The sequence below is a fragment of the Tympanuchus pallidicinctus genome, unplaced genomic scaffold (genome assembly GCF_026119805.1).
Source record: "Tympanuchus pallidicinctus isolate F22 unplaced genomic scaffold, pur_lepc_1.0 scaffold16, whole genome shotgun sequence".
Taxonomy (NCBI): Eukaryota; Metazoa; Chordata; class Aves; order Galliformes; family Phasianidae; genus Tympanuchus; species Tympanuchus pallidicinctus.
The window spans coordinates 29606323-29630503 of NW_026294679.1; the positions used below are offsets into that span (position 1 = coordinate 29606323).

Below are 24181 nucleotides of genomic sequence, written 5' to 3' on the forward strand. Positions count from 1 at the left end.
GGATCATGAATCTCCAACCCCCCTGCCACATGCAGGGCCACCAACCTCCTCATTTAATACCAGACCAGGTGGCCCAGGGCCCCATCCAAACTGGCCTTGAACACCTCCAGGGACTGCAGCCTGTTACACACCTCACCACTCTCATAGTAAAGAAAACAAGCCAAGGAACTCTTATTCTACGGTCTTGGCAACTATTTATTTCTGTATCCTTAGGGAGGCCACAAGAGACCTGCTGTCATTTAAAGGCTCTTTTTTTTTCCTCTTCAGGTTGTGTAGTGCTGTTCCTCACTGAGCAACCTATACAGATGTAGAAATGCCTTAAGGTTTCCCACTATTTTGATGCTAATGTAAGAACTGTGTGTATCAATGCAGTGTGTCGCTGCACTCAAGCGACCAGTCCTTAACATATGGGAAGAGGAGGAACATGGAACGCATTTGAAATAATGATGTCAGGCACAAAAAATGTGAGGTTGGTAGTTTTTACAGCTGTATTTTACAGCCCTTTTCCTGCAGGAGCTGACTTGTGTTCTTGTAAGTCAGGTAAGTTTGAAAAGATGATGAGCTAGAGAAACCTGCTGAAAAGCAGCACATGATAGAGGTAAGGTTAGCCAAAGCACTTTAATTTTTTATTATGAGACATTGAAAAGATGCATAGAATTCTCAACAAAAATGCTGACTTTCCCAGGGAGAACTATTCACTCCATGTTCTGAAAGTATATGAGTGCTCTTTAAATACAAGGTTACTTTGGAGGGTATTTTGAGAAGAGGTTTAAGTAACTACTTGATATTTTTGACTACTCAGCAACAGCAGGCAAAGATAACTGTGCCAGGGAATCCACTTATGCAGAGGCATATCCCTTGTTTCCTACTCCTATAAGCTTGTTGTATTGCAACCTTAACTGCAGCAGCTCCCAGTGAAAGAAGAACAGAAACAACAGCTCCTTAACTTTGCTCAGAGCCTTCCACTTTTGCATTGAGAATCAAAAGCACACATTAGCAGATGCTAAACAACTGGTGACCTTCAGCACTACTTCTGCAAGTTGTAATGATCACAGACAATATAAGCCATATATAAATAAAATTATTAGCATGCATCCTTATTGGATTAACTTGACTCTCTTCACTTTTTTGTTAATATCAGTGGAAAAGAAAAGCGTTACAGGGTTTTAATTAATTTGTTTTTTTTACAACGTAGTGGTCTATGATGTTAGCTAACATGAAGCTGTGTTAGGAAACAAGCATGCTAGTAGCCATTACTGACAGACGAGGGGATGTGCCAAGTGCCCAGGTATGAAAGAGCTGAGGCCATGTGCCTGGTAGCAGGGGAAAGAGACATAAGAACTCCTTCCACTGTTGGCACATGGACACAGTATCCTTGCTGGTTTTGTAGCAGAAGCCATTGCGCTGTGCTTTTATCAGACTTGGAACTGACCCCCATTTGCCACGTGGGGGCTGTAGGCACTGCACTGCCCTGCGGGGATTCTGAGGCATTCCAGCACGGCCACAAGATCCTCAATGCAAAGAAACAAGCGTCCATCTCACCTGTACGAGGTACTTGGGGTCCAAGCTCAAATACGGGGACAGAGGGCTCATTCCCGTTACTGGGGACAAAGACAAAAAGACCACGATGACACAGCTGCGTGCGGCAGCCCCACACGTAAGGGAGCTAACGGAGGCGGTCCTCGTTAGCGAGCACAGCGACAAGCATCGAGCCTATGGCGGCCGCAGAGCGCCACAAAGCCGGTACCGCTGACCTCACCGCGGGCCCGGCGCCTTGCCGGCCGCGTCCCCGTCCCGGCCCCGCCACGTTGTCCCCGCCCGCGCCCCCCTCCCGGCCCTCCTCGCCGCCGGCCGCTACTCACGCGGCACCCCGGCCAGGTCGGCGTGCGAATACCCGGCCCCGCCGGCGCCGAAGAGGCCGCCGAGGCCGCTGCCCTTGCTGGTGGTGTTGCCGCCGCCCTCCATGGCGCCTCCGCGCCCGCCGCCGCGACCTCCGCGCTGCCGTAAAGCGAAGGCGGCGCCGTCGTGAAGCGGTGCCCTCGCTGCTTTCCGGCGGGGCGGAGCGGAGCGCGGCAGGGCGGCCATTTTGGTGCGAGGCGCGACGGGAGCGGCTGGGCGCCGCGGGCCGGACGATGCGGGAAGGCGAAGTCGCCGCGGCCGCGTTGTCACGCCGTCCCTGGAGGGCGGCCGCCGCTCAGCCTCGGCGGCCGCTGGCGGGCCCGCGCGGCTGAGGCGGGCCGGGCGGGCGGAGCGGAGGCGTGCCCGCCGAGGATGAGCGCGGGCTGCGGGCGGGACCAGCCCTGCAAGAGAGCCCGGCTCAGCCCCGGCGACGGCTCGCGGGGAGAGCAGCGGCCGCCGCTTCCCGACGGCTGCCCGGGGTGGCCCGGGGGGAACTGCTCCGTCACCGCCGTGGGGAACAAAGGTGCGTACCGGCCGGAACGCGGCCCCGGCCCGGCAGCCCGCCGCCTCACAGGGCCATCGCTGCCCGGCTGTAGTTGCCTATGGCCTAAATGACTCGTGTTTCACCTCTGCTGGCGGTGGGATGATGCTTCGCGTTGAGGGCTGCTTGTCAGTGTAGCTAAATCTCTTGTAATGATTTTTTTTTTTTTTTGAAGTTCTCTAAATCTATTGTTGCGATAAGGACACTGCAGGCCTTCCTGACCCCCTTGGCAGCAGTGGCTGAGCCCCATGCCAGTCAAAAGCAGTAGGTAGATGAGTTCATCTGGCAAAGGGAAGGAAAGAGAACCGCAGCCACTGGACAACTGCTCAGAATTGGCTTTAAATGACAGCAAAAAGCAAAATGAAAACATCTTCCAAATGAAAATTACTTTATTTTTTTCCTCCCAGCCCCCTGGAACCTCTGTGTAATTATTTAATGGTTTGTCCTAGTGCAGGCTTGCCTGAAGTGTAACATCACAGAGATCACGTTCACTGGACCAATGTGGTGGGCACTGAATGTGACAAAATCATCCCATGTGTTTGGTTTCTCTTTAGGGGAATAAGTGTTAGTAAGCTTTATGGGTAGTCTATAGATAGAGTTAAAAAGAACAGCTTTCTTTTTGAACATTAGTCATGTCTAGTGTGCACGGTCTTGATGTGAAGTCTCTCCCAGTATGTGGCATACAAGTGAGGTGCTCGGCTGGATCTTCTAGAATGTCTTCTCTTCAGATTAATTTGGAAGTTATGTAATTTCGCTTCATTCTGAAGTTCAGCAGCCTTTCAGGGCTCTCTGTGTTGCTGGTGGTAATTAAAGGTGATAATGCCAGCTCTAAAGTTCAGGTTGAAGAAATGATTTTAAGTTGAGGGAGGGAAGATGTCAGGGGGGAGTTCTTTACTATGAGAGTGGTGAGGTGCTGGAACAGCTGCCCAGAGAGGTTGTGGATGCCCCATCCCTGGAGGTGTTCAAGGCCAGGTTGGATGGAGCCCTGGGCAGCCTGGTCTAGTATTAAATGTTGGTTGGTGGCCCAGCTTGTGGTGGGAGGGTTGGAAACTCATGATCCTTGAGGTCCCTTCCAACCTGGGCCATTCTGTGATCTGCAATTGTTGGTTATTTTTTTTTCCCCACTCCAAGGCAATTTTAAGTATGGTCTAGATTAAAAACAAAAGTCTGGAATTTACAAAGGTTATTACTAAATCTGCAGCTGCTGACTGTTACAAATGGAATATTGCATCAGGTGTAGTTTTAATAGTGTCTGAGTGCTTCCGTTGGTGGGGATAGTAGTGAAGAATTATTTGTGGTGCTTTTGTCTTCATCTGGTCTTATTCATAGAATCGTAGAATGTCCTGGGTTGAAAAGGACCACGATGATCACCCAGTTCCAACCTGCTGCTATGTGCAGGGTCACCAACCATCAGACCAGGCTGCCCAGAGCCACATCCAGCCTGGCCTTGAATGCCTGCATGGATGGGGCTTCCACAACCTCCTTGGGCAACCTGTTCCAGAGCCTCACCACCCTCTATGTGAAAAACTTGCTCATAATATCTAACCTAAACCTCCCCTGTCTCATTTTAAAACCATTCCCCCTTGTCCTATCACTATCCAATGTTCATGTGCAATTGTGTAGCAATGTCATCATACTTCATGTACTAATGCACTGCATTGTGGATTTTCAGCTTGTAAACAACGGACAATTACCACTTGGTTGGAGAATAAAGGACCCAAGACAACTGAGTCCCGAAGGTAAAACATTCACTGGCGCTATTCAAAAGTTGTGTTCTTTGAGTGGACCTGTGCAGAACTGAGAGTGCAGGTTGCCTGTACTGGTAGCTACTGAAAAAAATCAACCTTATTTCTGCTTTTTTGCTTTTGTACCACACCTCCTGAGTGTAAGTGCCTGACAGAGTTTTGCTACAGAAAACTAACTAATCTCCCACTCTCCCAGGAGTAGTAAACCTTTTTGCTAACTTAGCAAAACTCAACTCACCATTGAGGTTGCTCTTGTAAAGAAAAAGATGAGAACGTGTAGCAGGGTAAGGCAGAGTGGGCTGCTGCTTCTAGAGGCAGTCAGGCAGCTGTGGTTATCAGGCCATGTCTGTAGTCAATGTCTTTGCCTTTTGTTCTGGCTTAACCTAACTCAGTAATGGCAGAGGTTTTCATCTTATTGTTCTGTATTCAGCTCACAGCTGTTAATTTATAGAAAAAAAAGTCAATTTCAGTCCATCTCATTGGGCTGTGGTTATGTGTATGGTGTAAATCGGATCAGAATTTACAGGGAATTTACTCAAGGATGTTTTGGAAGCTTCAGTGTTGCATGGCATGTGCTACAGTGTGAGAGTAATGTGTTAGGAGCAACATTTGCTAGGTAGTTCATTTCTTCTTGATTTTAATTCTATCTTATGTAGAGTAATATCAGTTATTACTCTTCTTCAGTCATCACAGTGTGAATATATTAATATTGGTGTTTGTAAACAATTGGAAGTTGAAATCAGTAGCAGTGCTAAAATGACCAAGAAAAGCCAGGAAGACTTGTGAAAATGATCAGTGCAGAAGTGTGGAGTACAGGCTTACATTTACAGTGAGCAAAAGCACTTTACAAGGCAAAGGTAAGAGGATGCTTAAGGAGGAAGTGAATAATTTGGATTTTTTTTTCAGATTTGCTTTAGAGTGTAGGTTTGTATGCTCTCTTCCAGCTTTACTGACAGACCAAAGCCTAAAGTTCTGCAGTTTGTAGAAATTATTCCCTTAAAAAAATTCTGTACTGGAATGTTTTCTAGAGGTAATACATTAAATTTCTTTACTTCTCTTCCACAGCCTTCAAAGCAAAATTAATAACAATACTGAAGAAAATACCAAGATGACTTCTGTTAAAAAAGAAAACGTTTGTGAGCATGATGTAAAACAGCTAGAGAGTATTTGCCAGCAGAATTATCCAGAAGTATCTGGGGAAGTTGGCACAAAGCATGTAAATTTGCCTCAGACAGGCAGCATATGTAACTGGGAGGCTGAGGGCAGAGATCCGGTCTCAGACAGAGTGCCTGCGAAGGCAGAACAGACTGGAGAGGCCTTTAAAAATGCCAACATCGATCAGATGCACAGAACTGGCAAGGAAGCTCAGAGAGGCTGCGAGGAAAGTGGTGACATTTGGACTCAGAGGAAACGGTTGTCTGGCCAGTCTTTGAAAATGGGAAATACAAAACTTTCTTCAAAAGATACCGAGGCAGATGGGCAGGTGGTTTTGTGCAGCTCCCAGAAGCTGAGAAGCTGCGATTCTGTTGATACAGGTGAACAAGAAGAAGGAGATGTCGTTCCAGAAAGCCCACTTTCAGATACTGGCTGCGATGCTTGTGTATCCCGTGTTGGAGGTCCTGAGAAACTGAGCAAATGTCGAAGTAGTTCAGGGGATTCACCTGCTTTTGAGAAAGAAAGTGAACCAGAATCACCTATGGATGTGGACAATTCCAAAAATAGCTGTCATGGGTCGGAGGCTGATGACGAAACGAGTCCACTTCTTGATGAGCGGGAGGAGAATCATATGGCCAAATCTGTAAGCAGATCTTTCAGAATTCAGTACGGGGATGCTGAACTGGAGTCAAGGAAATCACGGTTTTCTACTAAGGGTTGTGAAGACTTTGAGGGAATAGATAATTCTGTCAAGGATGATGGTCTGCATATAAAACCACCTGGGATCTGTCCTGCTCCATCATCGGAAAGCAAAGGTGCAAAACCAGGAGTGAAGAAAGACTCCAAAATCACCTCTCATTTCATGAGGATACCTAAAATGGAAGAGAAAAGGTAGCGTTCCTTCTGCCTCGCCTGTTTTGTTCACACTTAAAAATTCTCTTTCCCAGGATAAACTTTGGAGTCTGGATTGTGTAAAGAGCATTGCAAAACGCATGTAAAGGCATGAAGGTAGCTCTGATGTAAGCTTGACGTAACTTGTTTTTGACTGGACTACTTTTTAAAGATATTTTTATTTAGTGCAATATTTTTAAATATTAGATTTGTTAAAACTGGGAATTAAAGAAACTGAATGAAGGTGATTTTATTTGCTGGGGAAGTGTCTTAAAACTGTGAGAATTGGTGCTTGAAAACAAATCGTGGTGCAGGATTGCTTTCCAAAGCTTAGTATTAGCATTTAATATTTCACTCAGAACATTTGAGGAAGGTAATGTTCTGTTGTTCTTTTTCTTTAGTTTTCATCTTTGCTGTCAAAATAACTGGATTGGTTTTATTGAAGCATCAGTGCTACTGATGCTCTGACACCAACAAGAAAAATTCCATTTGTTTGAAAGAAGTTGCAATGATGTGTTAATTTTTTTGGCAGAGAGGAGGACTAATGTTTGGGTGCTACATTAACAGAAATGCAAGTCCTGAGCGTGACCCAGCACTATATCCTGGCTGTTGTGTAAGGACAGTAAGATGATCTGTGCCCTGGAGAGCTCAGGTTCAAGTGGGAGCTGGGAAAGTGAATAAATGGCAAATGAAGAAGTAGAAACAAGAGGACATCATAAGCAATTATCTCAGTAGACTAATGTCTCCTAAAGTAGGGCAAGAAGGTATTTTGCACGTCTTTGCTGGAGCTCCTTCTGGATGTGAGGAGCAGCACAAGCCATTCTTGTTGTGGGAATGAGCCTGAGGGCAATGGAGGGCAGCTGGCTGGTGGTGGAAGCTTGCATTTGCGAAATCCGGGGAGTTGAGTGGCTGAGAGTGGACTTGGAAAGCAAAAGCCAGCATTTCTTAGAAAGTGAGATAAAAAATGTGCCTGAAAAATGTCTGTCATTTCCATAAGTCTTAAAACATGAGCTTAGTGAATATTCTTTTTGTTAACTTAAATTTGCTGCTACTATATGTAACAAAGCAGCAGAGGCTGAATGAGGCAGGCCTGTGTTTGTCAGTGCAGGTGTGTGGTGTGTTGCAATAATTACACGTTTGAGATGGGAAACTGATGGAAAGGTTTCACTGCGTGCGTTGGTGGGAATCCTCACAGTGCTTTACAGAACAATTAGAGGGTAGCATATGCAGCTGTAGAGATGTTCTGAGCCTAAGCAAGATGTGAAGGGTATGGACCCCTGTGCCTTGCAAAATAGTGGCATTGTCTGTAGTGCTCAAGAGGGCAGTTAGCAATTGCTAAAGTTTTCCTCTGTTTAAGTTAGATCAGGTTACAGCAGAGTGGAGTGACTGAAATGATAACCTGGGGAGAAAGAAGCAATAGTGATTTGATCTATATGTCATCATAATGCCATGCCAGAGTTATTCTTTGGCTCTCAGATGGGCATGGTACACCTGTACCAAGTGTCATGCTGCTGTGGTTGCCCCTATTCATGTGGTCTGTAAGGTCTGGCTGCTCGCACCTGGGGGGCACTGGCATGTGTAGGCAGCATGAACAGGTTGGACAGCATCGTTATCCAAGGGTGGAGCAGTCTGCTAGCGGGAGTTTGCAACTTTAAACAGTACCTCAAAGTGTAGGCTTTTAGCTTCTTTTGCATATTACTCTGAGAACATCAAACAGCCAGCCAAGACAAAATCAGATTTCAAGGAATGGTCACAGCAAAGGCTAGCAAATAAATTGGCTTGGTTATACATGTAACCCTGAAGTGTGTTTCTATTTGCCTACCAAGATTTTCAGTGGGAATAACATTTTTCAGTCTGTTTCTATTTGAACAGCAGGAAAGATAAATGTGAATTCAGATCTCAGCGAGTGGGAAGGAAGATCCCTAAGTATGTGCCACCACCTCTTCCAACTAATAAGAAGTGGTTTGGGACGCCGATTGAAGAGATGAGGAGAATGCCCATGTGTGGGGCTCGTCTTCCACATCTGAGACCCTCAGGCAATCATACAGTAACTGTCAGGGTACGGTACTTCAGTGTATTACCTGAAATCACATTTCTTACTGGGCTGTTCAAAGTGTGGAATGCTGTATCAGTCTCACAGTGTTAGCAGGCAGTGGGAATCTTTCTTTGCTATTCTTTTCCAGCAGGCTGGGGCAACTGATTTTCCTAATCAGTTATTATCAGTTATATTCCTTAGTTATTTTCCTAATAACTAAGATAGTAACATGCAGAATACATGTGATTATAGTTTTACTGCTCTGGCCTGATAGGAACAAATACATATATAATTTTTTTTTTTTTTTTTTTTTTTTCTCATGAGTGTGTGTAGTTTCTTGTCTGAGCTGTAAACTGAGAGTTTGTTTGCAAATTGTAACACCAAATTATTTTAGTACATTTTGATTGTCATGTGATTCTGTTTTGGGTTCAAGGTGTACAAAAGGTTCAAGATCTGAAGAGAAGAGGGAAAAAATCATATGCAAGTGTATCAATGAATTTTAGACTAAATCTAATTTAGTCTTTTGGAGTTATTTGCAGTCGAATTGTTGTATAAATAAAACATAAAAGGTTGTGGATGAATCCTAAACAAAAGAAAAGCACATTAAATTTAAGTGCAAGTTATGAGAAAAATTATTGCTATCACAGAGCTGTGTAGCAGACCAGGTCTTTAGGAACATTGTATTACATTGTTTTTTTATATTTCTGATATTCTGTGGAATAAGCTTGAGATATTACTGTATCTGTAATGATTTATTATCCACTTCAGTATTAAAAACTAAGAATGTTGTTTTTGTACATGGATATGATTACATTTGGAACTGTTTTGACAGTATTTTTTGAAACTGTGTAGGTACTGCTTAAATTCATAAATAAGGAATACTTCAGCTGATGGTTGGACATAAAACCAAGTTTGTATGTAACTTTTAATGTGCATCAAGCAGTGAGATGATTGCATTCCTTTCACTGAATCTAAGACTTAAGAGGACCTTAAAGATCCTCTAGTTCTGAGATCCTGCAATCTGAATGGATCTGTGAAATTCTTCTTTGTAAACTTCTCTTTGAGCATTCACCTTATGCTTTGAGCTGTAGCTTATCTTACTATGGGGTTTAATGGTGAGATTGTTGGTTTTTTTTCCTAACTGAATGCCCATCACTTTGCTTCTAGCTTTCTGCATTCTAAAGGAATTGGATTGTAGAGTTTTTTCTGAACTCAGTCTGTGCTTATTCTTTATTTCTTTCTATAAAGGAAATAGAGCCTGAGCTTCTTTCCTCTTCTTGTTGTTGTAGGTAGACCTCCTGAGGGAAGGAGAAGTGCCTAAACCATTTCCAACTCACTACAAAGATTTGTGGGACAACAAACACGTTAAAATGCCCTGCTCAGAACAAAATCTGTATCCTGTAGAGGATGAGGTAAGATAAAATGCTTACAGCTGTGCAATAAAACTTGTTTATGTGTGTAGATTTGTTTTCAGTTTGCTGTGCTTTCACATGTGCTCTGTTGACAAGCTGTGTACGAAATTGGAGGACCTTCTAGATGAACATATGTGGTCTGAAAAACGCTACATTCTTTGTTGTGATGCTTAAGAAGAGGAAGATATATTTTTTCTTCTAGTAATTATTTTTCCAAACCGTTTGTGGGCTGGTGTGTGTACATATATGTGTGTGTATATATATATATATATATATGTATTTTTTTTTAATAGAAAACAATTGGGATGCTGACAAATGTGAATGAAACTTACAAAAGTACAGATACATATCTTTTTTAGAGAACTTCAGAAATCAAGTAACACTTATAAAATGTTGTGCCAAGGAAGACAATTATTACTAACTATATCTTTCTGATTTTTGTAACTTCATCTGACTTTATTTTTGGGCTTTTGTTTCAAAGAATGGAGATAGAACTGCTGGAAGTAGATGGGAGCTAATCCAAACTGCCTTACTCAACAAATTTACATGCTCGCATGATTTGAAGGTAAGCTTCTCAGTTTGGAATTGGCTCTATATACAGAAAGCTGTAAAAGTACTTTCAGGCTCTTCATGCACTGTTGTAAATAATTCTGATGTAGTCCTATATTTTATCTTTTTCATAATGAAATAAACAGTCTGCTATTTAAAGGATCCTTCATGAATTCTACACATTCAAAACTGGAGATTGGGAAACTTGTTTTTTTTTTAATTTTCCCCTGCTGGTCACTTCTCATTGTGCCTTTCATTTTTTAAATAACAGCTCCACTGAATGCTGTTATAGATATAATAGCTGCTAAGCAGCATTATCAAAGTCCTGTGTTTAGTTCTCTATAAAGTACATAGTGTTGGCTTTCTTGGCGTTTAAAATCAAGCGACACTGTTTTTGGAACTTCAGTGTGTAATCTGTTTTCTTCCCAATTTGGATTCTCCTAATAAAATTGAAGGGTTAAAATAGTGCTTTTGGTGTTATTTGGAGTCTGTTTTCCCATCTGGTTCACTCTATTTGGGGTAATTCTGCAGGCAGACTAGGCAGGATATTTGATGCTTGAAAAGCAGCTGCTTGGAGTGGTAGTTGGCAGTACACACATTAAATAAATAATGTAGCCATTAATTAACTTCAATTGGAAATCACTCAGTCACAGAGAAATTACATTTCTTTATTGTGGAATCTACAAAGACCTTCACAGAAATACTGAAAAGCCCACTTTTGTAAGTGGCCAGGAAGTCATGAAAACTGCATTGTGATGAAGCTGCTCTGAGTTTCAGTTAGATTCTCAGTTGGCTTGTCATTTTTTACATTCCTACTGGTGTAAATCTTCATGCTGACATCTGTTGTCAACATCAGGTACTTATACTTGACTTGAAGTTTGCTAGTTTGCTGAAGGTACATATCATCTTTAATCAGGATTAAAAGAGTGATGTTACTGTGTTAGAGGAGAGAACTGTACCTGAGAGTTTCCATGGTTTGCTTGATGTGTTTGCTTGTTACTTGAGTGCTTAGAACAGTTGAGGTACAATGTATGCAACATGCTGTTGCACAGTGATGGGCTGGGAAGAAAAGTTCAGACGCTTAAATGTTGCCATCAAATTTCTCAGGTGTTGTTAAAACAAATTCTGTATAAATCTATACAGAGCTCTTGGTCCAGTGATAGCTGCCAGTTTGTGATGTATGTAGCATGCAGGCTTTTTCTATAACCAAAATGAAAGTGCAAAGCCCAGACAGGGGAATTTGAAACAATATCTCTTGACAATATTCCTCTAAAATGGCAAGAAAGCAAGTTGCTGAAAAAATGCTTGCTTTTTGGAGACTAATTTATCTGCTGATGAATTTTACTGTTCTTCTGGCTTTTCAGTCAGGAATTAATCAATGAATTGTCATTTGTAGCAGCTTAGAATTAGAAACAATTCTAGGACAATGTAGCAGACGATTTCTGCTAAGAATAGTGTGAGAGGCAAGAAAGGAGGGGTGTGCAAAACTGTGGGTGTATTTGAAATGAGTAATTGCTGTCCCTCTGCTTCCTGTGTTAATATTGTTTGACTTGGCATTCTTCTCAAAGTTTTTAAGGCTGATTCTTAAGAAGAGTGTAGTTGATTTTGTTCTGGTTATGGTTCTTTAGGCTACTAAACTGGTAAAAATTCTGCTAGGTCCTTTTTCTCTACAAAGAAGGCAAGAGCTGGGCAAGGAGGGATGTTCATATCATGGGTTGTAGGCAGACAAAAGCATGCTTTGTTTTGAGGTGGTTGGTTTTTGTTTTTGGTTGTGGTTTTGGTTGTTTTTTTTTTTGTTTGTTTGTTTTTTTTCTACAAGGGTAAGCCTGTATTTGATGCTGGACAGCTTGTTAGACGCTGGACCTGAAATGTGAGATTCAGTATTGTTTAGAATTGCACCATATTAATAGAATCATGAAATGGCCTGGGTTGAAAATGACCACAATGCTCATCTAGTTTCAACCCCCTGCTATGTGCAGGGTCGCCAACCAGCAGACCAGGCTGCCCAGAGCCACATCCAGCCTGGCCTCGAATGCCTGCAGGGATGGGGCATCCACAGCATCCTTGGGCAACCTGTTCCAGTGCATCACCACCCTCTGGGTGAAAATCCTCCTAATATCCAACCTAAACCTCCCCTGTCTCAGTTTAAAACCATTCCCCCTTGTCCTATCACTATCCTCCTTCATAGCCACATGGAATTCACAGGGCTCTGTGGCAGGTTGTATCTGCTGGGTGGAACTGTTTCTTCAAAAAGGAGATCTGATAAAATGTTTTTCCTCTTGTTAAGGCAGTGTTTCTAGGCTTTATTTTGTGCTCTTTCCGCAGGAGGCTATTCTGAGATACAATGTTGCGTATGCCAAGAAGTGGGACTTCACAGCTCTCACTGATTTCTGTGACAAGGTAAACCTCGTTGATAAGATAGAAATAAGAAATATGAAGGAAAGCAAACTGCAAACAACTATGTTGTCTACGTTCTTTAATACTTTTGGCTTATTCTTCCCTTTGCAAAAGTAGAAGCCTTGCTGTTGTTTATGTGGATAGTTACTTGGCTGATAATATCAGTTAAAATGATAATTAGACTTTGTAAGCGAGATGAATTTTGAATCAGAAGAAGCTAATTTGTGTACGTCAGTAACAGCCAAGGTTATTGAAGGCAAGGTGAGAAATGCCTTTTTTTTTTTTTTTTTGTCGAGGGAAACCAGATTTATTAGTAGTCTGTGTTAACATTTCCAGTGTGATGGTTTCTTGTAAAAAGTCTTTTTTTCTTTACTTAAACATCTTTAATGCTGTATTATGTGGTGATTGTATAGACTGTGCTATGCTGGTCTGCCAGTAAGTTTCTGCTATATGCTGAGATAAATTGATAGTGTGAAGCCTTTGAATGGTTGCAGTGGTTTGTGTGATTTCATATTACTTTTCTGGAAAAGGATGGAATAAAAAAATGAATAGTAGGTGCAAATGCAACTTGAGGTATTTTTATTGTCTGACTTGGCTGAATTTCTGATCATTGGTCAGTTAAAACAGTATGGGGTGAGATGCAATAGAAAATGCTCTACTTTTCTTCCAGCTCCTAAGTTACGTTCACATGTGCTCCATTTTTGGAGGAAGGGTTCTGAAGCTGCATTTAGGTTCAGCAGAAACAAAATTTGTTAGTTACGTGTTTGGTTAGAACAGATGTCTGCTCTGTTCATCTGATAATTGCTTTTTTGCTGCCTCTTGCTGATAAGGGCTAGTGTTTTAAAGAGCATGTTTTGTTTCTTACACAGCATAATGTTGCTGACAGAAAGAAATGCAGGTTGTGCTGTATGTACTCGCTATGAGAGCTGTATGTACTGGCCCATCTTTCTTGTTATTCAGATAGTCATTGTCAAGATTGTGGACTTGTGGCCTCTTTGCTCCTCTTGTACTACCTGAAATTGACCTGGCCTATTCAACTGGCCTTCAGCTGTTCATTCTGATTGTAAAGTATTAACAAATGATCTATTTAAAAATCTTCTCAGGGATGTTTGCACCATATTGCTACAAAAGGATATGAGCTTGTCATGATGCTTTCATAGCATGTGTCTGAGAATTTGGAAACATGGATGATTGGATGGAGATCATCAGTCAGGGAAAGTGAGTAGTGTCAACACCCACCTGAGAAGAGGGGACCAGTAGGGAAATCAGCTGTTGCTGGAAAGGCAATTTCTGGCACTTGGGAACCATGATGTAGTTCTAAGGTTCTGTATAAGAGGGAGCAGAACTGTTTAAAGATGGATTTTGGAGGAAGCTGAAGAGTATGTAGCTCTATATTGAAGGATAGTGAAGCATTATAGCAGTATAGTAGGTCCTTGTAAACTGTAGGAGCAAAATCATACTCTGGCTTTGTTTACTAAGTATGCTGAGTTTAGTGGAGGGAAAGCATCTTATACAAAAAGATGCTTAAAATCTTCTCAGTTACTAAGATATGTGTGAACTCTTCAGGCTTTGTATATCAGTAAGCCTGCTTATCTGAGCAGCTTCTGAGTGAGGTGCTGAGGTTCTCTGTGGAAATGCCCTGAATATACTAGCTGTAATGGAGTGTGCCTTTGGAAATTCTAGTATCTGGGAGCTAGTAATTAAGTGATTTTCATTGGCTACTTGTTTTCTTGTTAATCCCATGATTTTGAGGGAACAGGGAAAGCATTTCAGGTGATAATTGCTTACTGGAAGTTGATTGTTTTGCTTGAAAAACGCTGGTTGAGTAACCAGGCAAAGGAGGAGCAGCTCAATGGGGAGTTAGAGAAATAGTGACAGATATTAAAAAAGGAAAAAAATGGAGAGATTAAAGCAACCGAACTATTTGTGAGCCCCAGATAACTATTTCTATTCTTGGGCCCTCTACTTAACCAATAATTCTGTCGTTTGATTTAGAGAGGAACTGGGTCTGCAAAGCAAAGGGTGTCTGCATTAATGAGTCATTTGAACCATTGTGAGTAGCTATAACTTACTGAATGCAGACCTATTAAACTGAAGCATCATTTGTTACTACATTTTCTAATTTTGAACATAGATTACTTCATCTGTTAATCTGGTAAATGTTTGTATTAATGGGTTTATCTTGTACCATGTTTCATATTTTATTTTCCTTCTGTTATAGAGTCAAAATAGTTTTCTTTCCAAATTCTGCTTGTAAGATTCAAATTAATTTTTTTCTAATAACAGCAATAATAATTCCTGTTATTTACTAGCAACAAAATCGTAGACATGAATTTTCTTAATTAATCATTAAGTGAGAACATCTTAAAGTTGGAAATAATTGAAATTGCCTATACTGACGCAATAGCAAAGAGCTGCTTTTGCTCAGAACATTGAATTACTGTAATACCTATACAAAATGGTTTCTTTTTTGGGGGGAGAAGGCATTTGATCTTTTCTGTTCGCTTAGCTGGGAGATGCTTCTGATGCTGGTCTCATGACTTAATAAAATGGGGGACAAGAGCTTAGATTGAGAATGCTGCTTGAATCCACTGGAATTTCATAGTTGTTTTTAAATACTCAAAATTGCATGATTTGATAAATACTCAAAAATACTCAAAATTTTAGTCACTTTTGTGACAGCCTTTTAAGGTTTTGAAAGTTTGTTTTCCTTCTCCATTGGGTTGAAAATTTGTCTGTTTGTCTGATTAATGGAGAGACTTTCTATGTCTTGGTGTTGTTTTTGGCAAAGGAAGAAAACGTGTTGCTGATGTGTAGGATGCAATGAAACCATGAGACCTGCATTCCAAACCATTTTGCTCCTTTCTAGACAGGAGTTCTGTCGGAGAACACCTGTAGCTCTTTATTATCTTTGAATGCTCTGTTGTGTGCGGGAACCTATTTTGGAAGATAATTTCCTAAGAACTGTTCCATTGTTGTGAAAAGTTTTGTTCATCTTCCCAAGCACAAACCCTGGCAAAGGCAGATGGGCGGTTTTGCAAAGCATTGTCAGAAGAGGGAGCCCTCACACTATTTTGAAAACAGTATTTTGGATGCTCGTTCATGTTTGAAAGTAACATTCCTGCTTGTGCAGTGAAGTAAGTCTGGGAGCTTGGCTGCTGCTTTTTGCTTTTTAAAAAGTTCATCGTACTCACCAGTAACGTACCTGAAGTTCTTGGTGGCTTATTTTCTTCAGGCATCTGACAGCTTTGTTGTTTTCTACATTATTTCCATGCTGTTGTATTGATTTGCTTTTGCATTTGTCTGTCAGTATTGGCAAACAGGCTTAAGATTTATTCAAGTTATTACTTACTGGATGAAAGTTATTAGTGCTAACGTTTTTAATCTTACTTGCATGATGTTTATAACTTGAAAGTCATTCTTCCACCTGTTTTCCTAGAAATAAACTAGAAGGCAGATAGGAAAATGTAAACAGCAAGTGGAAAAGGAATTGTGAAGAAACTGCTGTAGATCTGGCTATCTGGAGACCCACAGCAACCTGCTCCAGATGAGCATTGTTTATAGGAATGGTCCTCGCTCACATTAGGTTGGCAACCTTTTGATCAACAGTGCTAGGTACTGTAGTAGGCTTTCTTGTTTGCTTATTTTGGTTTGTTGGCTTGTTCTTCCTTGTGGATGGGCCCTTCTCCTTCCAGGAACACCCACACTCTTTTGCTTTTTCCTGAGCACATAAAAGAACAAGTTGTCATTCAGGGCTTATTAGACTGAGGCATTAATCTCCAGCAGTAGCAACTTCATTTTAGGCGTAGAGAAGCAGTCTGTCATCCTTCAACGTTTGGGCAAATAAATTACTTGTAATATAATGACCTCACACTATTCAGTGCTGAAGAGGATTAAATCCAGAACTTGTATGTGAGATTAAAAGTCAAACTGTAGCCTCTGATGATTACTCATATGTAGAAACTGTGAATATTTTGACTCTAAGGTTGAATTCTTATGGAGCATAGAGTGAAGATGGTAGTTCAGGTACATTTGTGTGGCATAATCAGTGATGGTCTTGGAGCTTCTGTGAATGATCTGAAAAATGCATCATGGTACATGTTGCAGGTGTTCACTTTGTGTCTATAATGGGTTTGTTTGGAATCCTTCTCTGGTAGAAAGCTTGTATGTGGGAGATGGAGAAATTACAGTAACAGCTTCCAGATAAGTAACATCTAAATAGTTTAGGACTGTCTCATTTCTTTATTTTAGCTGGGAGAGAGATGAGGAGTGAATATGACAGTGGTATCCTAAAAGAATAGCAGAGAGGGTGAAGAGGAAATGAGTGCTTGTTCTTCTAGTACAACAGTGAAGGGACACTGTATGAGTGTTCTAAGCAGGTATGGTTTTCAAAAACTGACAAAAGGAATTAATTAATTAGATAATGTCATGGAACTCCTTGTTAAGTGATGCTGAGGATGCTAAGTGTCCACATCAGGTTTTGAAAGGATTAGTACAAATCCCTAATAGGGAGTTCCTGTTGGCTTCTATGTAGTTACTGTGATGATCTCTGCAGATGTTTGGAATGCTGATTACTCCAAGCAAAGTCAGTGTTCTGAGGGAGTGCTGCTGATGAGTCGCATTGCTTGCTGTTGAATTTTTCTAGTGTCTTTTCTTAATCCCAGTTGGATAAGGTTTGTGCCTACAGTGATCATTTGTCCATTTTTGCATTCTTAGAACTTTGAGTTGAAGATGGGGGACAGAAATGACCTTGTCGTACAGGTTGTATTCTGATGTAGCACCAATAGAAGTTGCTGAAATGTAAGAGAAACTGTTTGCTTCTTTTTTTTTAGGACAAAGGAGTGAAGGGAAAACACATCAAATAAACATGAGTTGACAGTGCTTATGCCTTTGAAAATCTGTTATTTTCAGGCACACTGCAGAACTTTAGGCCCTTCGTGCCTGGTTGATGCAAATAGGAAGGCATGAACAGGTTTTGCTATTAGTATCTCTGTGAAGAGAGGTACTCTCTCATGATCCATACTATAATACTCAGTTTCCAGTGGCTGCATTTGGCTTTTGATGTATGGAAAAGCATGTGCATGCTTGCAGTGACTATGGATGTTTGCTTGTCTTGCTGTCTTCTGAGAAAGCTGTCTGAAGCCAGTCAATCTGTGTGTTGGTTCTTGTCATCTTATTTGCCTTTGATTCCTGTGTAATCCAGCATTTTGTGTAAGGAACGCTTTGTTCTCCAAACTGTATTACAGACAGTTGTTTTCTTTTACAAAAGAAGCTGCTTCATTTGTACATTAGGATTTATTCTATGAAACTGAATGAAACACGTTAACGCTCTTTTAAAAAAAGGGAGTTTCTTCTACTTGATTGCTGAGAGAAATCTTTGGCATGAAGGGGAAGGAACAATGTAATACGCTAGTTTGTCTTGTGTGCAGTCTTTGATAAACATTTATCTGTTATTGAAACTTAAAACATAAGTATGTGCAGTACAAATATGCAAAAAATATCTTTTATACATGCAGCCTTTCCTATTCTCTGTAAATATCATACGTCCATATGTTATATTATCTAAATTTTGGCATTTATATGGATATGTAGTTTAAGATACTGCTTTTTTCCTTAGTGGATGTTCTGTGTGGTTTCCAGAATACAGGAGGGTGGTCTGAGAGGTGCAGCATATGGTGAGTTTTATTTCTGTTAGTCAACGCCATGTGCTTAGGAGTAATTCAGACAAATGGAAGAAAATCACAGCAGTTTTCACTGGAAGACCTATTGAGCTTGTGATGCTTAATTGGCATTAAAAGGTGAAAAGTGGGCAATACCTACAGAATGTGCCTGCTGTGTTTGTTGTGAAAGTTCAGTTTCTCCCTGGAATGTGTGTTGCTACACAGTATAGTAGTGCATTGGCATGAACACTTCCAGAAAATGGGTCAGATGCAAGTTGTTGAGTTGAGGGAGCGTGCTGTTTGACAGCCTAGTGTTTGCACTTGTGACTCTACCAGAGCTGTGAGCTTCCTCTCCAGCAATTGGCTGTGTTTTCAGATCTCTGAGCTGATAGGAGTGAAATTAAGAAATGCTTCCTTTCCAAAACTGCAATTGCAAAGCATTATAGTCGCAGAGTAGCACAGTCTGTGGTCTTAGCCTTAATAACCTTTATTAAATAACCTTAAACTTAATTTCTTCATCTTCTTAAGATTGTTACTCAGATGATTTTAGAAACTATCCTTCTATTTTCTACCACTGTTTCCATATCCTCATCTAAATAAGAGACTCTAAGTGCAACATACGTGAGGATGATGTGACTGTAGAATAATCTAGTTGCATTGTGGTTGAGCTCTGCATTTTCATTCATTTCTTGAAACAGATTACACTGTTTTTAGGAACAGTTTTAGCAACTGTTAAGTATGTGCATGTCTTGGGAAATTTTTGGTTCACATAATGCTTTACATCATGTGTCTCCTAGCAGGTCTTAGAAATTTTCCTGTAAGTTTTGTTGTTTGAATGACTTGCTGGAAAATAATAAACAAACAATTGCTGTAATCAGTGGTATTGGCACAGAGAGAATTTTGAAGTACCACGTTGTTCTGGTGAGTGGTTTTTTGATAAATCATTTTTATAATTGTTTGGACAGTACTAACAGAAGTGAGCACTGTACAGAGATGTCAACGCGGCAGAGGTAGGCTTTTAAGCAAGAAATCAAATGTCCCAAGGCTGAAAATAGCCTATCTGTTGTTCTTTGCCAGATTTCATTTTAGTCCAGATGTTTTCAAACAATTTTCATTACATCAGATTGTCTTTTCCAAATCTAAACTGAAAGGTCTTTTGAATGTGCCACGGAGGCTTTCCTTTTCATAGCATCAGAAATATTTGTCCCCATTGTACACAATGTAAGCTTTTCTGGAGGGAAATAAGCATCTTGTATGCTTTGAAAGACGTTAGTAGCTCAGCATTGTCAAGGTGAAATAGCCATGTGTGCTGAGTGACAGGCTTATTATTGTGAGCTAAATAAATATTGTTACTTTTTCTTCTTCCCAGTGAACCAGTTGAGTGTCTTAAGTGTTATTTTGTAAACACCATCACAGTGACTATTGTGTCATCTCAGAATTAGCAGGGGAGGGATTGCTGTGTATACCAGGTGTAGAGTTGTACTTATATTGTGTCTGAAGTACTTGTGGATATGTGAAGATACATTCTTAAGATGTCTTCTATCCCAAATGAGTATAAGAAACTTATTTTGGTTGCTGTGGTTTTCCTTAGCTACTTTATGCCATTTGTGATGTCTGGAACACTGATAATATATTAAAAAAAAAAAAAAAAAAAGAAAAAAAAAGGTTGTCATCAACAGTCATGAGAAACTCTCTGAAATAGCTGTAGTTAAATGTGATGACTTTTGAATGTCAGTTCAAAAGTTCTTAGCAGATGATTTCAAAATCACAGTGGTACTAAACTTCTACCGCATTCCCCTCCCGCATCACAAGTGCTCTGGGGAGGCAAAAGATTGGGGTGAACCTGGGCACAGATCTTTTTCATGCTTACCTAATAGCAGTTGGTTAAAAGATGGAGGTTTTCATTTCTGTGGGCTCTGCTGTAGAAACAAGACAATTGCTCTTTTCAGCTTGTTGTACTTGCCTAGAGAAAATCGTAAGCATTTGGAAAGCTGTCTTTTGGTCTTCTTTACAGGAATCTGCCCTTACTTTGGAAGTGGTTGTGGCTCTTCTGTTCAGGATAGGACTGCTTTTTAGGAATGTACAGGTAGAGTTTACTTGGAGCTTATGGCAAATCAGGATTCAGGTTTCACTCGTTGACAGTAGGACAGTGGCTGAGTTTAGAGTACCAGTATTGTGAAGTATGAAATGTGTTAAAACCATTAGAAGGAGATGCAAAAATATTCTCTTCCTTTCTCTCATAAATGATTGTATTTTATCTCGAATGCTGAAAAGCTTTAAGAGCAAAGCTGCTGCTGTTAGGGATGATACACCTGAGAGAGCATTTCAGAGCTGGATTGGCAGAAGACGTGAATGAGGCTTCAAGGAAAAAAAAATAAACAAAAATGAATTAACCTCTGTCTTGTTAGCTGTCTTATTTTTTCCTTTTGAAGTGTCAGTTGGTGGTTTTGATAAATGTCAGAAGCATTCTTTCTCTCAAATAAGATTCTTCCTGCATAATCTGGTTCTGTGTTGTTTTTTTCTTCCTCCCTCCAAAGATTACTTGGTCTTTTCTCTGGTTTCTAATCGGACAAGTGCTCAAGAAATGAAATGGATTTGACATCCAAATGTGTTTCCTGCTGAATTAGTTCTGTAAGGGAACTAGCTATAAGGAGCCAGATGTCAGTATATTCTTTCCTGCAGCTATGTAAGTTCATTAATTTAGTAAAACAGAATCTAAACAAAAACATTGAGGGGGTTTGTGTCCCTCTCAGCCTTCTCCTCCTGACTTTGCTACCAGAATTCAAGCTTGTTTATACGTATAATTTTTTGCCTTATGACAAATAGTCTGTTATGCATACAGGTCAGTGGGCTGCAGCCTAGTGTCTCTGTCTGTTTCCAGGTATGTCTGTAATTTATGTGTGTGTTTAAATGGATTTCATCTGTTCAATCTATTTCAAAGAAGAAAACTCTTTCACATGGAGTATGACTTCTAAGATTTTTCCCTCCAGGGGTATTTAGCTAATATTAGTTTTAAAAGACATGTGATCAGCACTTGTTTGGGTTCAATTTTTGTTTTAAGTTCTCTTTCCAACTGTTTTAAATAACCTGCTGAGTCAGTTTGTTTTCAGGATTCTCAAGCATTTGAAAGCATGTGTAACAAGGGCTACGGAAAGAGAGAGAATGCACCTTGGCAATCTGAGGCTGTTTTAGTCTTTGGTAAGAGACTCAAATGTAATAGATGACGACTTGATTGTTTCACTGACAGTGAGGAGCATGGAGAAAAAGCATTGGACATCTGTATGAGGCAGGAGAGCGAGCAGATAAGTACTGGCTGTTGGGGCATTAAGGGAACAGGAAAACATTTCACACTGCATCAAGGACTGGCTGTGGGATTGCTTAAATATATTTTTCTATAAGCATCATCTTAAGGGAAAATGTTGCTATGAGTGGAGATACTTCAGGTTGTCCTGAACATCTTCGGAATACACTTAGCATTATTTGAATTTCCCACTTTTTATTGAAATGTTGTCATTATTGAGAAGTGGACACGCTCATCTTGCAGACAGCTGAGCTTTTAACTCAAGTCAGTGACAAGGAACCTTTTGGAAGACAGATGGTAATACTGAATGGGAGGGGAAAAGCATTTGAAATGCTTATGAATAGAAAAAGTCTGTTGGAACACTTTGGAAAAGTCTGAGAAAATCATTCTGAGTTGTGTTAGGCTTGGTAGCTCAGAGTCACACCAGATTCCTTGCATGTGGCACTGGGCAAGCCCTTCTCTTGGCAGAAGTGTGAGTAGCATTCCTCTGGTCACATCTTTTTAAATTCTTGTCTTTGAATTGCAAACTTGAAGGAGTGTAGTAGTGTTGTCTAGGTAGATTATCCATGCACCATGCTGCACTTCTGCTTGCAACTGAGTTTCTTAGCTTGAAAGTATTCATCATGTGCATCTTGGTGTTGTGTAAAAATAGAGAGTGTTTTATTTAAGACAGTCTGAAGTTACTGAAGAAAATAAAGTATTCTTGAAATTAGGGGAATGAATTTACTGTAAGTACAAAGAAGTTACTCCATTTGTCTAATTCATTAATTGGAGACCATTACCACCTGTAACCTTATGACTTTGAACATTAAAATAATTAGTAAGGCTGCTACTGGGAAGGCAGGTCAGTCTAATAGCTGGTAGTGCAAACAAATGAGTTCTAAGCTCAGACAGCACAGTGGCAGCTGGGAAGAAAACAAAATTCAGAAGGCTGTAATCCCTTAGAATGAGAGGATCAGAAGTCTCAATGAATGCCTCTTTTCCCCCTCTATCCTTGAGAAAGCAGTTCAGTTGGTCATTGTCCAGCCACAAAAGGATAATGTGAGGAAATAAAAACAAATTGAAAACATTAAGCCACTGCTGTCCTAGCACATTGTTTTGCCTGTTAACCTGATTATTCTGCCTTCTCATGTGATAGATGGAGATGTCTGAGCTTCTGTTCTGTATACATAGCTTGTTTGGTTTGAGAGCTGTCAGATTTAGATTTAAACTCTACCATGGCTATCAACCCGTGCTACCTCAGATTCTTCTTACTTGAACTGTCAGCCATGCTCATTCATTACATTTTGGAGGACTAGTTTATAGTGACAGGTGGCCATTACTTACAGCAGTGTTTAGTCGAGCTTCTTTGCTGCACTATAAATGTTCATTTTGCAAAATTGCAATGCAGGTTTGGCCAAGAGCTCTCACCTGTGCTGCTGCTTGAAGAGCCATTTGCACCTTATGGTTTGGAGCCCTAAGTCATGTTAATTTGTTCAATCACCCCAGTGCAAATGCAGTTGAAATCACCAGTGATTTCTTCGGAAAAAGGCAGTTTGTGTTTTCTAACTCTGATTCTATGTAGCTTTTTCCTTAGAAATACCCACTGTGTATAATCAATGGATATTAAGATGTTACAATCACAAAATAAACAAGACAGTTAAGTGAAGTAGATTATGATAACAAAAGAGAATAAATGGAAGGCTTACCCTTATGTTGGGCTCACCACAAAACACCAGGAGGGATCTCCAGACAAGATCCTTCCCCACTGGTAGCCAGCTCTTCAATAGATCTTCACCTGTGCTCCTCTGGCTGGCTCATGGCTCGCCTCGGGTGATCAATCAGAGGTTCAGGCCGTGACAGCAGTTCTCATACACCACTGCTTTTATTTCCTTCTTAATTTGTTTTTGCATGATTGGAGGCTATTAATAATTTAAGATGCAAATACTAAGCATTCAAAATTGAAATTCAGTCTTTTAACTTTTGCATAGTTATAACCATTTAAAAGATTGCACGTGTTTGTTTTGTTAAGATGCTTGCTTAACAGCTTCACACCAACTACACCACTGTTTCCTCAGTGAGAACAGTTGCCTTTGTACTCCGCTGACCAAGGGGACTGCCTGGTTTTCTTTCATGTGCCCCTGCCTTGCACCACATCAGTGTTTCAGGACCTTTTGGTGGGCTGGCTTGATTTGCTAATGCAGTGGAACATGATCCCTCAGATTATTATCCTGTGGGGTTAGCAAGCTGAAGGATCTCAGGAACATGGGGTGGATGTGTCTGGGGGTGAAGAATGGCGCATTGCTCTTTCAGCACCAATAAATAAGGATATGTAATATGACTCCAAATATGCTGCTTTTTAAATCAGTACAAGTTATTGCTTCTGAAGAGTTTCTTTCTCAAAAAATCTTTATTCGTTTTTGTGACCAGGTATCTTTGTGCTGCTGCGAGGTTCTCCCAGGTTAGTGTTTACATGATGGAACATCTATCAGGTGGAGCTTCTGGGGAGAAGTTAAAGCTGTGCTTAAATAGGAGGGCATTCAGAACCAGGAGTGCTCAGGCTTCCTGGTGTTACAGCTAGAGAAGAACAGAGGTGAGAGTTCCTTGGCAAGGTCTG

At 40.7% G+C, this 24181-nt stretch overlaps 2 protein-coding genes across 3 annotated transcripts in view; one reads left to right on the forward strand and one right to left on the reverse strand.

The window, feature by feature from the left end:
- The window catches only part of LOC128078015 (mitochondrial import inner membrane translocase subunit Tim23), a 22338-nt gene extending 20323 nt beyond the window's left edge, over positions 1 to 2015 (reverse strand). The window contains exons 1-2 of the mRNA XM_052677809.1: positions 1863 to 2015; positions 1543 to 1601 (exon numbers count right to left, since the gene is read on the reverse strand). Coding sequence (XP_052533769.1) covers positions 1543 to 1601; positions 1863 to 1965 — 162 coding nt within the window. The 5' untranslated portion in view covers positions 1966 to 2015. The remainder of the gene's footprint in view (positions 1 to 1542; positions 1602 to 1862) is intronic.
- Positions 2016 to 2022: 7 nt separating this feature from the next.
- The window catches only part of PARG (poly(ADP-ribose) glycohydrolase), a 57488-nt gene continuing 35329 nt past the window's right edge, over positions 2023 to 24181 (forward strand). The window contains exons 1-7 of one of the 2 annotated variants that reach the window (XM_052677793.1): positions 2023 to 2422; positions 4113 to 4179; positions 5251 to 6231; positions 8107 to 8290; positions 9556 to 9678; positions 10160 to 10243; positions 12553 to 12627. In XM_052677793.1, coding sequence (XP_052533753.1) covers positions 2272 to 2422; positions 4113 to 4179; positions 5251 to 6231; positions 8107 to 8290; positions 9556 to 9678; positions 10160 to 10243; positions 12553 to 12627 — 1665 coding nt within the window. In that variant the 5' untranslated portion in view covers positions 2023 to 2271. Of the gene's footprint in view, positions 2423 to 4112; positions 4180 to 5250; positions 6232 to 8103; positions 8291 to 9555; positions 9679 to 10159; positions 10244 to 12552; positions 12628 to 24181 lie in introns of both variants that reach the window. The other variant, XM_052677792.1, reaches the window with a different exon arrangement.